At 30.5% G+C, this 17,343-nt stretch overlaps 1 protein-coding gene across 10 annotated transcripts in view; it reads left to right on the top strand.

The window, feature by feature from the left end:
* The window catches only part of LOC116426438 (cyclic nucleotide-gated channel alpha-3), a 295,515-nt gene that overhangs the window by 275,604 nt on the left and 2,568 nt on the right, over nucleotides 1–17,343 (top strand). For 8 of the 10 annotated variants that reach the window (XM_076369709.1, XM_076369712.1, XM_076369708.1 and 5 more), the window contains 2 exons: nucleotides 10,532–10,858; nucleotides 15,609–15,620. The exons of 1 other annotated variant lie outside the window; for it this stretch is intronic. In XM_076369709.1, the coding sequence (XP_076225824.1) occupies nucleotides 10,532–10,858; nucleotides 15,609–15,620 (339 nt within the window). The remainder of the gene's footprint in view (nucleotides 1–10,531; nucleotides 10,859–15,608; nucleotides 15,621–17,343) is intronic. One more of the 10 variants, XM_076369710.1, reaches the window with a different exon arrangement.

Here is a 17,343-nt window from a genome sequence, read left to right as displayed (position 1 = left end):
CAAGGGGTTAACAATACTACAAATACAAGTTAAATATGCTGTTAATCTGTGTGCGGCCACAACAACCGGTCTTCTTCCAATATGGCCTAGGGAAGCTAAAAGATTGAACACCCCTGATTTACTACCCCTATTGCTTATACATGACATCAATTTAAGGTATTTGAATTTAAGTACACTGAATAAAATTTACTTTTGTCTTCTGAAATGTCATTAACCCTTTACACTCGAAAGATTTTTCACTATAAATAATCAGCACTTTTCGATGAAACATCGATAATATTTTTAGCAACATAACCAGAAATTATGCATAAATATTAAACTTCGTAAATCAGGGAACAGAAATATTTTATTTTAACACTTCATGAATTAAAAGGTTATATCACCTTATAATCACCTTATATCACCTGATAATTTAATAGTAAATATTAAATTTTATAATTTTGCTACATTGAACCAAATGACGACCGAGAGTCGCCTCTCGAGTGTAAAGGGTTAATATTACTCTTTTGTTAAGCTATGTGAAATAAATATGTGTTTCTAAAATTTATACCAGCTTTTCTTTCCAATATTTTGTTTTCTTTTTTATTGACAGTTTTTTTTTAAGCGATTTTCATTCACGTAAAACGAATCCATGTGAAACGGATACTCCGCGTAAATGGAAGGACAAGTGTAACATCCTTTTGTTAACGCTAGAACTATCATACCAATTAAAATGACTGGTTTTAGTTTTCTTATTTGTTGAAATTTGTTTTAATTATTATTTCTTTGAAAATATTATTCAAATAAAATTACTCACTAAAATTACTGTTCATTGCTATAAGATAGATATTGAAAAGCCTATTAATAATAGTCCAGTAGACAAAGTGTTAAAAGATATGCCAAAACGTTGCTCAGTTACGTTTTAAACAATGGAAGCATAGACTTGTAAATTAATAATCATTAACTATACTAAGGTCCAGAGAAAAGCTCTGAAATTTTCTAAAAATCTAACTTTATCGCTACTTCATTTACACACAAAATTTCATTACAATCAACATTTAAACATTAAATGACATTTCAGTTAATCAGTCCATATTATCTTTTAAATTTCATTATCTATCTTACGAACTGAACATGTTCTATCTATTTGACTCTGATACTTACTGTACGTGGAATAACAAGATCTCTACAGAAAGATACGTGCCTAGGTAACTTTTCACTTGCAAAAAATTACGATGCTGAAATTGTATCGTATACCATTTTTGTCTTATTATACTGAGAAAAGAACTATGACTTGTAACAGTTGCGTGGAACACCCATGTGCCGTCATGCACGGTCGCACGGAAGATTTTCCCCGGACCATGATTCGCTGCGTGACCATGGTCCGTCGTATATAAAACACCACCCTCTCGATCCACCCACGCCACCAATATTGCCACAAAATTAATTTGTCGCAATACCGGCGCCGAGCACCGCGGGGTGCGAACAGAAGTGACAGGGTGTGAACATCGGTTTTGAAATGACGCTACGTGCAAATTACAGTGTTCACCTACATAGTATAGCAGAACCGTCATTTTATAAAATGAGTGGCTGTTCCTGAAAAATTTGAGTTTCAAAAAATTGTATATTTCTAGTAACTTGGGGTTATAAGAAAGATGATAGGAAATAATTTTAATGATGATAGTGGTTACACTATCACAAGGAAGAGTACTCGCTTACAAAAACTCTAATATTAACAAGACGTAATACAAAAGATGCAGGTGAAATAAATATCACATAAATATGTATATTATTATGCTTATTTAATATTTGTTTAAATGGTACGTATTGTAGTCAAACTTTTCTACAATACCTGAATGAATCATATGAAATTGAGTAAGAAGAACTTTAATAAATGTAATTTAACGGATGAACAAGTTATTACTACCGCTTACAAAATTGTACCTCTGACATTTTTTTCACTGAAAGCGTGTACAGTATTGAAAGCACTAAAAATTACTTAACAGGTTTACACCTCGTCATGCATGCATATCATATTTTTCTGTGGAATAAGTTTCTGGCTTTAACAACAGTATCTCCTTGCATCTTACACGATAGAAACGACGACCTATGCGATACTCGTGTTTCGTGTAAATCGAGATTACAAACTAGTGCATTCCTCCCTGGCTCAAAATCAAGACAGACCCAAAGTTCATGATAGACGAGCGTTAAGTTCTATACATTGAACATCCTTCTTTTATAAGTTTTTCATTTTTTTATTCACAACCGGCAATATTTTCGGATGTTGTTACGTAAACGTATTTATGTTCCATAAAAGTGATCAATGGAAATATTAACATATGAAAATACGAAAAACTAGAATCTTTTTATGAATCCATTAAATTATTGAACAATTCGGTTTGAATAATATTGCTGTATAATTTTGATAATTATCAGGAAAGGGGTCTTCTCATCAGTAACACATATCGTTGAATTTATTTTAGTATCACTGACAATTTAAGTCAAACAATTTTGCGTAATTCTAAAAAATCTAAAAGGAATATTGGAATTGTGAATACGCAAATAATAAGAAAAAAATTACTATGTGATCCTCTTCATAATCATAGAACAATCCTTTATATACGGTACCTTTTCATGTAACATTCATCAGAATCAATTTCCTCTAAAGTCATTACTTACGAAGTTACCAAAGTGGTTACAGTTTCGAGCCTCGCGGTGTGTAATAAGACCAACGTAAGTACAGTGTTCTGTCCATAGAAGCTTGGTCTCCAAGTCTGGCAAAGCACTACTATCGCGCTCAAAAGACCTGAGCAACTCACCTGTACAAAGCAGGGGCGCCAGCGGTTGCTTCAGGCAAAACTGACGGTAGAAAGTTAAGAACATCTCACGTAGAAATGAGAAAACGACATCGTACACGGTTATACTTTCCGAAAGACAGATAGTAGAAATGTAAAAATATTTTTTATAGTCCAACACTTATCGATGCAATAACATATATCTAATTGGACTACAGGAGTTACACACCCAGAGTGATAGGAAATGCAAATACTGTTGCATGAAAAATAATGACTATTTTTAAAATTTTCGAATGGTTATAAATAATGATAGTTTTATCTATAAAATGAAATTTGTTTTATTCCAAATTGTGTATCTCTGACTTCATGGTGGTTATTTTGAAACTTTCTTTTTATTGTGAGACTTCGTGGCATCAAGCAAACTGAAAAACGTGTTTATTTAAAAACTGTAGCATGGAAAGACACTTGAAATAAATGGAAAACAAATAAAATTGGTTTATGTAAACAACAATTTTATGACATTTTTTTATACAGCTATTGGCATGTAAATTGAAAAATTCTGTTTTTCTTTAATTTACAAGTGCTCCAATATGTTTGCGATATAACTTATTAATTAAAAAGAATTATTATAATTATTATAATTTCACTACTGTACAGTACGAATTTTCGACTAAACTTTGCTGAAACATTCTAAAAAATATATGCTTTTGAATGCCATCATTTTCCAATAATCGATAATTTTCTGTGTAATTTTGATGTAGTTTTGTTACAGACAGTAACACTTTAAATTCATACCCTAAATCACTTTAAAGTTATTCATTTTTTTAAATTAACTTATTTAAAATCGGACTCATGGAAACTAAATTAGTGGCGGGACAGCTTCTGCAGGTTTGAGTTCACTCTCATAATTCAAAAAGTTTTAACAAAAGCCTTGCCCCCTGAGACGCGAAACGGACTTATAGGGTTATATAAAAAATTTATAACTTCAGGGTATCTCCTTCAGTAAGACAGTCTGTTGTTACTTCCAAAATTGCTAACTAGATTGGTTTATCGCCGCCACTTCTTATCGACCCCATATAGCGTGAAACAAATTTCAGTATCGTTTTTCACAAAATCGTCTCAGCGTTTAAACAGAAACGCTACAAGCTACTGATCCTGAAAAAGTTAACTTGTTCTATATCTATACTGGTTTACAAAAATATTTAACCCTCGCCGTATCAAGCCTGGTGCCCTGTTAGACCCTGAACTGTTGATGTTTGATGTAGTAATTTTACCAAAGTATTTTTAAATATATTATTTCATTTTGCTTTTAAAAAAGTGGTACTAAATTATACAAAGAAGCTGATCAAACTGAAATATCTGAAAATAATTTTGATAAAGGTTATCATACTATGCATATCCTGTAAAGAGTGTGCTGCGAAATACTGAAAAAAGTCATTCTTTTATATTTTTTTTACTTGTATAAATATATAACAACATATTCCGTATATTAAGAAAATTATTAAAAATTATACCAGGCTATTTTATACATCTATCAACTTACCCCTCCATAGAGAAAATTAATACACTTTGACTCCATCAAATAAATGTGGCACCATTATTTTTCTATATATTTTTTCGAAGTGTCATTTACAGTATACACAAAAGAAGGTTCAAAATATAATTTAATTTATTTCCCGACCTATCTTCAAAAGTTTCAAAATATCTATTATCCTAAAGAGATTATGTTAATTACTATTCGTTGTTATTAATCACGCTTAATATAATCAGCAGGGATAGCAAAACTCGCTGGAAACAATCAAAGCGAGCTGTAGTCGATAAGCACACTATTTTATTCGTTAATGATTGATTGTGAGTTTCCACTCTGGCTATTAGAATCGATCCATGTGATATTACAAAGGGTGGAAGTCAGTTGTATGTTATTGATTGTACAAAACTCTGGTGCGGAGTGAATGGGAAATTTAACAAAACACTGTACGAACAAATTTACTGTATAGTTACATGTATGCATTTTATATTCGCTCTGTGTCGCTATTGAGGCTTCAGTTGATAGGAGTTTCTATGACAAGGGAATATTTTTTTCTATTTTGAAATAATTGGAAACGTCACAGTGACGCACACACACACGTTGCTTTTTAGCTTCATTCACCTGCTTGAGTAGAGACATATGATTTACGAATATATATACACACACATATATATATATATATATATATTTGTTTCGTTAGTTGACTGACGTGTTATTGTTTAAAGGAGTATTCACACAAATTACAATATATAGAGTGTCTCACTTAAGTTAGACATCTATATTATATCCACTGCTATTGAATACAGAAAACTTATTGGCAGGAGTCATATGAAGCTACAGATTTAAATATAATTTATTATGGATATATAAATACGTATAAAAATAAATTAGGGTCATTTCATTGATTATTTTTCTGCTTAGGATATGGTGACTCCCTTATAATGTCTGGTTCCAAAATTGTTTACAAATTGGAGGCTATCGAAAGCGATAGATTTTAATTACATTTGCGTATTATTTACGTATACATATATTTACAAATCTATTTTTACAAAAAATAATCATTATCTCTGCACCTATCTATTATATTTAATTTACAAATTCCTATTTTTTTTGTTCCAATCATAAAAAGTTGCATTTTTAACTAATCTTGGATTTTATTTATCTTTTACAATATAGACATATGAAACAGATTTTTATTTTATAAATTCAACCCTGATTTAATAAAAAGAAATACCTTTTCTTTTTCAGTTCTTGTAAATAATTCTAAATAAAGTATCCGTTTCTGCTAATGATTATACCATTCCAAGCATTCATTCGCTTATTTTCGTGTTATGTATAAAATTATCTCGTTTTTTTATTATTGTATTCAAAAACTCACCTTTAATACTTTCAAATTTTTTTTAAACAATTATTTCATATAATTCCTTTTTCTAAATCCTTCTAAATTAAATTAAACATTCAATACAATACAAAACGTTCAAAATACAAGATGTAGATGAAAATAACACAGGCATATATCATGTGCAACGGTTGAACTATGCTAAACGAAGGGATAGCCTCAACGTGTTTGCAGTTCATAGCCCACGAATACATGGAAGATAACGAAGAAGACATCAAAAGATTTCTTCTGCATTGTGACGGCAACAGGCGCATCCGAGCGCAAAGTTCTAATTAATTAATACTAAAGTTCGGAGCAAAACAAATGCAGCTTGTCTACTCCGCAGCTTCCTCCTTCGAGTGAAAGAAAGTTCGCGCCGACACCAAGGAACTTTCGAACCAGTGAATCGTTTCGTGTGTACTCTGAAGTAAAGTTGCGGCACGTACCACACGTCGAAGCGCGTGCGCGCACTCGACTGCAGTGGCTGTACAATGAGAAAGGTGCGGTGGCTTAATTAAAGAAGCTTGCCGGTGAAAATGAGAGATGGCCGGACGCCTCAGCCAAAGCGGCTGGGTGCGCGGCTAGGTGCGCAGCGAGACCGTTTTTAAATAAAACAATTAAAAGTGAAATACGAGCAACGCAACGGAACTTCGAACAAATTTCGAAAAATTATCTTCATCGATTCTTGTAAGAATGCGAAGAGATAATTAAATAGGTAACTAGAAGGAGAGTCTACGTTACAAATTTTTCAAAAGTTCTTCTTTGCGAAGAAAATATTCCGAGAAAATGTAAATAATAAAGAATATATAATATAATAAATATGTTATTATAATATAGTGAAAGAAAAGAGTCTGGAAAATATTTCTACAAAGTTTTGTTTTTTAATTGTTACTGTTAGTATCAAAAATTAAGGAAAAGAAAAACATTGATGGTTATATGGGAAAATTGACTGTATATAAAATATCAGTCTGTATGCTAGAACCTAATAATTATTATTATAATTTATAACAAGTTATAATTAATGTGTGCCAAAATTTATTGCCTATTGGCGAAAAGAAAATAAGGATTTAATACAATTTTGTATTTTTAATAAGTCATAAATTACTTTTCGATTATTGAATTATTATTTTCATTTTTCTACAGTGAATAATAATTTGTTTTTCCACCGTCCTGTAAAATGTATAAAATAAGACATAAGTCTTTCTTCTGGAAACCCATTCGATCTGTAATTTTTCTTTGTAACATTTTATATAGATGAAAACTGGAATAATAATTTTCCAGTCAAAATAATGTAAAAAAACATGTTCGCAATAATTTGATACGACAACCAAACATTTATTAGCGACACGTTCTAGTAAAAGTATTACAATTAATCATTTGCAAATGATAGAAGTTAATCCGACGATATTCTGTTATTCTGTAAAGAGAATGTGAATGTTCAAACGAAAATAGAAAATATTAGTTTCTACTGGTCCATTTTTCCAAAAGTTTATTGATTTAAATTCTTTTCTAAGTCTTTGTTGTTTTCTTCGTTTTTATCATTAATGATTTGTTTCTCTAAATGTTCTGAATATTTTATTTACTTCCCCTTTTCTACTTTCTCATTTTTTCTTGTAAAGAAACATTACGTTTCAAAATTTATTTTTACTCTTCCTTAAAAACGAGTGGGAGGAATTCCTTACAACTTCGCAAATTTGTTTCATATATTCTCACCTGCACCTTATAAAAATTTAATTAAAATATCAGAATTACATCTTATACTGTTCCTTTGTAATATAAAAGTAATGACGTACAATAATGAAAAACATCCATAGAAATGGAATTTATTTTTCTATTGATAAACGCTTACACGCGTAGGAAAACAAATTAACAGATAAGACAAAAAAAATGTTTACCTCTGTCCTCGTTACATTATCTACAACTAAAAAATTCTTATTTTTATCTTTTTAAAATTACTACCTATTAGATTATTGAAATATATAATACATACGTAGATAATTTCGTTTTTATATTTCTTTTGTGAATCAATTTAAAATGTAATAAAAGTAATGTAAAGAAATGTACTTCACTCTTTGAAATATAGAGCTAACTGTAAACTGGCAGGTACGTGAATTTTTTATATTATGGTTTGAAATAAGAAGAAAAAATTGAAGGCAAAAATTGTATGCTTCAAAGTGGTATTTTAGTATTTTTTAATTGAACCTGTTTATTTACATATTTTTTTCATTCTTGCATTTTAATTATGTATTACATAATAATTTTGAAAAGTAAAGTATTATAAATAACTTTAGAAATGATGCATCATAAAATATGTGTATATATTATGCATTATTTGTAGATATTAGATAGTATTTATTTCTGAATATAATCCGCATAAATATATTTCAGTTTCTTCTATTTAAAAAGTTGTATAATCCTATTGTTTAAATTGACGAAAAATTTTCATAATAATGTGATACATTTTATTATAATTATCCAAATTTTAATCTTTCAATACGACAAAGTATTATATTAGTGTATTACAAATAATAATAAATTACATATTACATATAATATTAATGCATTACAAAATTTCAATGATTGTTGTAGGTACATTTATAAACAAAATATTCCTTTATTTGGTTTATTACCTGCACGTAAACCTACAATGAATTTAATATTGATATACCATAGTACATTGAAAGACAGAGTCAAAAAGCTATCTCAATATTCATAAATTAAACAACTCAAATTTACTTAACGAGAAATGAATTATTGTCAAATGTATAAATATATTGAAAACAATTCTTTTTAACCTGAAATCAAAGTAAAATTCTGAAGTAATTTTATATTTCAACACAGCAATGATCAATGTTGAAACATAGAACAGACTTTTCTTTTATTTGAGACTTCGTTTTTGAGAAAAATATTTTGAAAATCTATACAGTTTGCGTGCATTTCAATAACTCTCAATTAAACCAGTGATATTTTCGCCGGGAAATTTTAAAATTCCGTTTTCGATAAAATCAGGTATATTTTTTTATTTATTTTTGCATGTCGAATGCTAGCTTTTGTCCATTGCACCACTTTCATTTAGTCAATAATTAGTACATGTGTTCACCGAACAAATATATACCAATTTACTTTTTATTGAAACATCAAATGAAAGGAATTTATTTCAATAGACTGAATTGCAGAAAATACATTGCCTAGATTGAACAGATGTTCTTTAACTCTCTATTGAATTCTATTCTTGATTTGTAACTTAATTTCAAATATGAAATTAAGTCGTTTTTTAATTTTGTACCTGTATATACGAAGTTCCTATATAGGTACAGTCATAAAATGCAATAAATAACGTTACTTATTAATATTTTCTTATTTATTTCATTACCACACCAACATTTAAATAGAATAATATCCATATATTTATTTAACTCCAAAAAATTCATGCAATAGAGAGTTAAGGATATTGGTTATTTCATGCTATCTTAAACTACACAAATCTTTTCGTGTTGTCGGTACGATGTCGTGTCCACGTTCTCTGGACCAATGAAATATATTCCGATAAAGGATTTAGGTGTTCTCAAAACCATTCATCAAGCCTCAATACGTCACCACATTTTATGTCTTAAAGCTCACATGGTTAGTCATTGAAAGCCATCTGTCTTACGCAATATATTGTTACGAAACCACCATTTCGCGTATCAGACACGAAACTGTGTTCGGTGCATTTTTATGGAAGAAAAACTTCGATAACATTTTTGCAACGTTGATGACGTAATTTTACAGAACTTCCTACATATGGTCTTTTTCCAAGTAGGTACATTTTTTTATTTGTATAAAAATTTCATCTTTATCTACTTTTATTTATTTATTTATCTATATGTTAATTTTGTCTTTACCTTAATTTATCAAAAAGAACCAGGACATATGATACCATTTATAATGTAATCGCAGAAGCGTAACAAGTACCTATATTAAAATGTCAATGAAAACTTGATGAAATTTTTTTAAATGCGCACCAACTTAACATTTTACCAAACTGTCCTTTGAAATAAACATTGAAATAGAAAAAACTTCATCTTGATCTTTTTTTATTTTTTACAATGCCACCGATTCACAATAAAAATACATTTAATTACTACAAAATAATAGGTTTATTCTTCAAGGATTTTTTATTAATATTTGTGTTACGATGTCACGGTGACTTCATGCCTTATGTTACCATTTAAATCAATTAGCGTTTCCATTTTATCGACAGAAACATTTGATTTATGATAGACTCAGATACAAAAGTCTAGAGCATCTAAACCGAAAGAACGAGGTAGGCAATTGAATTCTATGACATAACTCTCGAAAGATGATTGTGAAAAAGAGATTTCAATCTCCAACACCATATTAAAATTTTTACAATTTAGAGGGAAAAAGTATCCTCACTCCTCTAATTGTTACACAATAGAAGCCATCTTCGAAGATGCCGACCCCAGAAACATGAAAATAGAAGGTGTTTTAACACATCGACTGCCTAACAAACACTCACGAAAACTCCCATACAGTAAAACAGTTTTCTCAATAAAGCAGAAACTAAAAAGTCGAGATTTCTCTTAGCAATTACTCCACCGTCCTCCTTATATCTCCTACATCCAATGAAACTCGGTTCGCTCGATATGTCGACAAGAAAATTAATTTTCAAGTGTATATAAAAATGGTGTCACCCGAATCTGACGCGGCAGTCGAAGTGTTAAAACGAGTCCAAGTAGATTGTACAATTTTTTGCACGGAGTTGCTACAGTTTATGGTACGGAACATTTTTTTACGACCCGGGAATATTTTCGCGAGCCACTGTATGCAGATGAAATAAATTTTCAGCTTCAATGGGAAGATGTCAGAGTACGCCAGGGTTGGTGGAATCGCGGGGTCGTATACCGTTGGAAGAGATGTGGGTGTCGCCAATTGACACGAAGTCTACTCATACGTATTCGGCCGGCCACTCGTTATTCTCCCCTAGCCCGAGCCCGGTGATACCGCGCGGTTTGCCTGTCTCTGGGAACAATGTCAACGCGAACAACGTTCCAAGAAGCATGGATAGCCCGATGAGTGCGACAAGCAGCGGCCACAGCAGCGAAGATCAAACCGCTAGAGCACCGCAATCCGGAGCTATACAGCCTTCTACCGGCAGACAATCCACCTATTCCGGCAAGTATTTCATCTGGGATGGTTACTCACTTATCTGGGATGATTGAGTACTCGATCAGATATAAGAATATCGTTTGCTTTTGAGATCTTCTATCTGGATAGCTTTACAATCTGGGAATCAAGATATTAACACTTAAGCAACCGCCTAAAGAAACTATAATTGGGGCAGACCGAGGCGAATCGGATTGACGGAAGAATCCGGTCTTTTTTTGTTGCATCCCAAATTATGTTTCTCATTTTTTGTTCCCTATTTGCTAAAGGAAGATTAAAACACCCTTCCCGTTTTTCATCATTAAGGATCAAATATTTTTAATTCTCTGATGTTAAATAGAAAATAATCCTATTTGTCTCGGTCTACCCTATAATCTTTTTCCTTTATTTTAATCGAATTTATTCAACAGATTTGATTGAAAATTATATTTTACAAAAGCAACAGAGTTTTTGTTGAATTGCGAATATCCCTAGTTCAAGACGTACTAAATACTGAAAGAAACGAATAAAGGAAATAAATGGCAACACGTTACTGAGGGAACAGTAGGAGATCTCTTCATCCGGTTGGCTAAGTGTTAATATAGGTATATGAAAACTAATTATACTTTTAATCGTATAGGGTAATTACTTTTTATTTTATATACAATTAATATTAACTATTAGGTCGTGTAATATAAAATGGATTTTGCGGAGAATAGGAAAGCTTATTTGATGCTCTAAAAGACGTTTATTCAATGAAAATATGCTCTATTTAATTCGATACACAGTTTACCAATGAGTTTTTAATGAATACTTTCTAAAGACAACGTTGTAAACTACTGTTTCGTGTTTACCACGCTTATTTTGCAAAGAAACATCGCTGAAACGAAATTTTTCAAATCAATTCTTGTTTTTTCATTCAAGGTATTGTTCCTAAATGCTTTGTTTATATTTTCAACGGTTCTTGCAGCATTATTTCTAAGCTTGAATTCATATAGGAAAATTACACGAATGTTGGCGATATCTCTGTTTTCAAAAAACGACGTATAAAATACTTATTATGCACAGTTTGAAGAAGTTCGTTACAAAAAGTTACTTTGATAGTCGACAATCAAACTGTTAAAGAGATTATATGAAAAACAAAGGAATAACAACAACGGGAGTACAAACATTTATGAGTAAGAAAAATCCGACATTTCATATTACACGACTTAATACATATAACTTGTTCTTTCTATATGTAGTATTGTTCTATGTAATATAAGAAAGTTATTTAATTTTAGTCTTCACTGAAGACTTCGAATCTTGAGCCCAAGGCATCTGTTTAATGGTTCTTGACAACACGAATGTTTTTATAGTTTATACTTCAAAATATGTTATTATGAAGTACATTAGTGTAATTCATGTTGCTAAAGTGTTTACTAATTGTAGTTTTATTACTATAACCTTTACATTTTTTATTATTCTTTCACTATGAACGCATACCTCGGGTAAAAGCTTCTGTGAAGACGTCACGCTTGTTAAATTGTAACGAGAATTGCAAAGTAATAAGATAAAGAAGGGACCACGTAAGACGAGCATACTTTTTTCACGACCTTTATCTACGTCGACCGTTTCTAAAGTAATTCTCACGTGGCGTGGTAGCAAAGGTATTCATATAGCTAAGGACTTCGAATTTGTTGTGATTTTGAATTCTCTGTAACTGCATTTATTAATCAACTTCCATAAGACGCAAAACGTGCTTTCATTTTGTTTTCAGAATTCGTAGAATTCATTAAGGTACTCATATTCTTCATGAAAAAATACTAATAAAAATATTACCTTTGGCAAGAATTATTTGACAGTCTTAGAATTTCCTACGAAATTTCTTTAAATACACAAAATACAATTACACTATGGTGATAAGTATTAATAGGTCTTATTGATAATCTTTGAGTATTGTATTAGGTTGGTGCACATAAAATATCGGTTTTTATTTACATGTGAACGTTTGTCTCTCTGTTTTCGTCATGCTTTTGTTTTTGGCACAACCTCGTTTATAGTCGTACGGTCCATTGCCAGAGTCACATTTCAACAAAGAAAATTATCTCAAAAGTGTTCCTTTTTGTTATTTGTTTTGAATTTTATACCGATATGAATTCAACCGATATTCGTGTAATTTTTTTATATAAGTATAAACTTGGTAATAATGCTGCAAGAGCTGCACGCAATATAAACCAGGCGTTTGGGGAGAACACTGTTAACGATCGAAAAGTGCAGCGTTGGTTTGAAAATGTTCGGTCTGGTGATTTTTCCCTACAAAATGAACCGCGTGGAAGACCTAAAACGTCTGTGAAAAATGATGCTCTGAAAACGTTGGTGGAAACGAATCCAACTGTATTTACAAGGGAACTTCAGAATGAAAGTTGACCACACAACAATATTGCGAAACCTTTCTGAAATTGGCTAGATGAAAAAAATAGATAAGTGGGTACCGCACGAACTGACCGAGTGAAATAAGCTGAATTGATTGAACGTATGCTCATCATTACTAACCCCATTTCATCGAGTGCCATTATTCGATCGGATTATTACTTGTGATAAAAAATGGGTTCTTTATGACAATAGGAAAAGGTGAACTCGGTGTCTTGATAGGGATGAGGCTTGTGCTCATACTCCAAAGCCATCATTTCATCCACGAAAAATTTTAATAACAGTTTGGTGGAATATGACTGGAGTAATTCACTACTCATTCCTTCGAATGGGGAGACAATTACAGCCGAAAAGTACTGCCAGTACATTGATGAAATGCATGAAAAATTGAAAATTATACGCCCATCACTTGTTAATCGGCATGGCCCAATACTTCTCCACGACAACGCTCGGCCGCATACGCCGTACAAAACAATTGCGAAATTAAATGAATTAAAATATGAAATTTTGCAGCACCCAGCTTATTCACCGGATCTTTCGCCAACCGACTTACATTTTTTTAAACATTTAGAACAGTTTTTACGAGCTAAACAGTATGAAAATGAAGACAGCCTGAAAAATTCCATATCAGAGTTTATTGATTCTAAAGATCAGAATTTCTTTAAGGCGGGCATTTATGCATTAAAATCTCCTTGGGAAAATGTATTGAAGTAAATAGAGCATATTTTAATTAAATAAACAGCTTTTGAAAAAATATATGCAGTTTTATATATTCACTTAAAAATCCGATATTTCATACGCACCAACCTAATAGATACGTAAGTACTTGGCGAAAAATCGGAACGGTTTAATGTTCGAAGATTCTAAACTATTCAAACATCTGAAAGCAGGATTCTGTTCGAGCCTTTTGGAATCCCAGTTAACAGTTTTCAGCGCAAGCAGCGCGAAGGTTGAATGCTATCTATATCCCAACGTTCTTCGTAGTTTTAGAGACTTCAAGTCGCTGAACTTACCGCTTGCTTGCAGAAAAGTTTCTCCATATAACTTGCTTTATAAGAAAATGCATATAAGTGGCACTAGTGCACTCTACAAACTCAGCATAACTCTCTGGTGAAACTTCATTTTTTCATGTACTTTTCAGAGTTTTCGTGTAATTTGTTTATGTCAATGAATTTCTTAATATTTCTTAACAGAATGAAATTCTTAACACGTAAAACGTGATTTATTAACACCAAACGTACCGACACTTTGTATATACCTATTTCTACCGTAACTAGTGAAATAACTGGTTATAAAATAAAGGTAAATAAGTTATATGATAAATTTTTCTTATTGGACACAGAAATAAAAGGAAAGACAAAAATGGAAAAGTGATTAATCGGGCAATATAGGAATTGTTATAAAGTTAAATAAACGAAGAAAAACGCAGAATTTTAACTCAAATTTTAATATATATAAATAGTCAATGTTCTGCTTTTGTCGTACCGTTTCTACGTCTTCATGAATGTTAATAATATTTATGAAATATTAAAATTTATAAAAATATTTATAAAAATTAAATTATTTGTCATATTTTATTATTTCTTTTAAATTTAATTCATTTTTTCTTATACTATATGATACTTCTTGTTTTTTAAAGAAAAACCAATAAACATTATTACTGAAGGCGTAATTTCCTTTCTTATATCTTTGGAAGGTAACTGGCAGTTGGGTCAAATGTTAAAAATGTTACTTTTGTCCCTACTCTCGGCTACTAACAATTATAGTAGCTTAAAGAATTGAGCCACATAAAAATATATGTGCATGAACATATCTGCAATATATCTATTAAACTATTATTTTAAATTATATTTATTTCACAATAGTATTTAATATTAATATAAAAAATAATATAATATTTTTCGAAATATTTAAAAGGTAAACATTTTTAAAATTACCTAGTAAAACATCATTAGTATCTACTGTCTGAAACGTACTGAATACATGTAAAAAAGCTTGGACATCTATAGTACTTAATTTTCCAACTTCGATGATATATTTGTTTAAATTTAAGAAACGTTTTAGTGAAATTGGTTAATATATTAATGAACGTTTTATGTAAAAACTTTGAATTATACGTGTAAATTATCTATTTAAAAAAATTAGGAAATACATTGATTTCATAAAATTACTATTCAAATCTTTCGCTGTATGAGTACCTTATACTCCTTATATACACGTAGTTCCTTACAACAGAAATACCAAAGAACGACCTTTCGAAAAAAAGTGTAATTTAAAAATTAAATTATCTAGTTCCATATCAAACTGTGTATTTCGTAATTTATTATCATTTATCTACTTCCTTTGCTCACAATACATATATTTATAGGATATGTAACAGGTGAGAGAAAAATGTAAAATGTGATTCTACATAATAAAGTATGACGAAAATCAAGAATAATAAAATAATCATTCAGCTTTAATTGTTTTAATTATAACTGCTTACAATTCGGGTCAGAACTGCCTAGAAACGGGAGAAAATAGTTTTTAAGGTTGAAAATTAAAAAATCCATTATAGCGTAATACCAATAATTTAACATTAATTATATCTTACTATTTAATTTTATAATGCTTATATATAATAAGAATTAATTGCTAAAAGTATACAATAGCTTCTAGAATACGTGAAAATTATTTCTTATAATTAATTTCTAAAACATTGAATTTCTGATTCGAAAGAACGCAAGACAAACAAACATTTTTTCTACACCCTCGGATACAAAAATATAATTTCGATCCCCTATTTGAAGATTATTTTAAAATCTTTAAAATGAATAATAAATAATAAAATAATACGTATCACAAATTTTTCCAAGAGCTGTCTCTTAAGTGATTATTAAAATAATATGTCTAACACAATGGCAAATTTTACCACTGAATAAACCACTTAATACTTCGAATTTGTTTCTAACACCAACAAAATTTGAAACATTCATTGCATAACTACATAATTTTAACTTGCATTTATATTATTTATATCATTATATTATTTTAACTAATAACTAACATAACTTTCAAAGTAATTGGCCAATTCTTTTATTATTAATTATTTTTATTAAGTTTTATCGATACTTATCAAGTTACAAAGCATACAAATGTACAGATGTAATATTTCGTGAGCACCTTGATTCTAGTTCATTCCCAAATGAACAAAGGAGTTTACCTAGGCATAATTGAGGCCAAAGGTATTTAATCGACGAATCAACATTAACCTCGCAGCAGGTAATCGATTCATTAAATATTCTATTGTATGCGGGTTTGCTATAAAACACATTATCAACACATCCTAAGTATTCGTTTGACATTCCTCTTACGATCTACTGGCCAATAACATTCCTGTAACAATATTATAACTTTATAACACCCTGCATGTAATAATGTAGGATGCTCACGTCTTTGTGAACGGGTGTTCCACTTCCAACGAGGTGAGTTCCTGGTCCTCATTTAACGACAACTATGGGCTACTCCATTGAATTGCCCTGTATATGACAATGATCGTCGAATGTCCTGTTTATAAGCAGTTCTGTCCCCAATTTTCAAGTGATTATAATTAAAAACCGATAGATCAAAGGCAACTTTATTATTACTCCTAATTTTCGTCTCGTTCTGTCATGTAGAACATATATATCCTTACATGTTTGTTCCACCTTCTGTCGAACTTCATCTAGGTATTCACTGGCACTTACTGTGATTATAGATTTTTACCATAAAATCAACTACAACAACGCATTATTTCATTGATTTAATTAGACGATATTTATATTAATATTTTCTAACCTTAGATATGTTTATCAAGCTAATCAATTATTATAATATCACTCAGAGTAACAATAAAATGTGATTTAAAGCATTAGAGTAAATAAGCAATTTCGTTGTTGCAGTTGTTTGAATTCGTTATTTTATTAAAAACATCATCACGAGAAACAAATTTTGGGAAGAAATAACAGTTATTTAGTTATTCATTTTAGATAACTGTGTATACATACACTGTGTATACATATGAAGTTATTACACTATAATATTATTATTGATCGGAGTTCCAGTGTAACATACTAAAACAAAAC

Source organism: Nomia melanderi, chromosome 8 (genome assembly GCF_051020985.1).
Source record: "Nomia melanderi isolate GNS246 chromosome 8, iyNomMela1, whole genome shotgun sequence".
In the NCBI taxonomy this organism is placed as follows: Eukaryota; Metazoa; Arthropoda; class Insecta; order Hymenoptera; family Halictidae; genus Nomia; species Nomia melanderi.
This window is presented reverse-complemented; position numbering and strand designations above follow the sequence as displayed.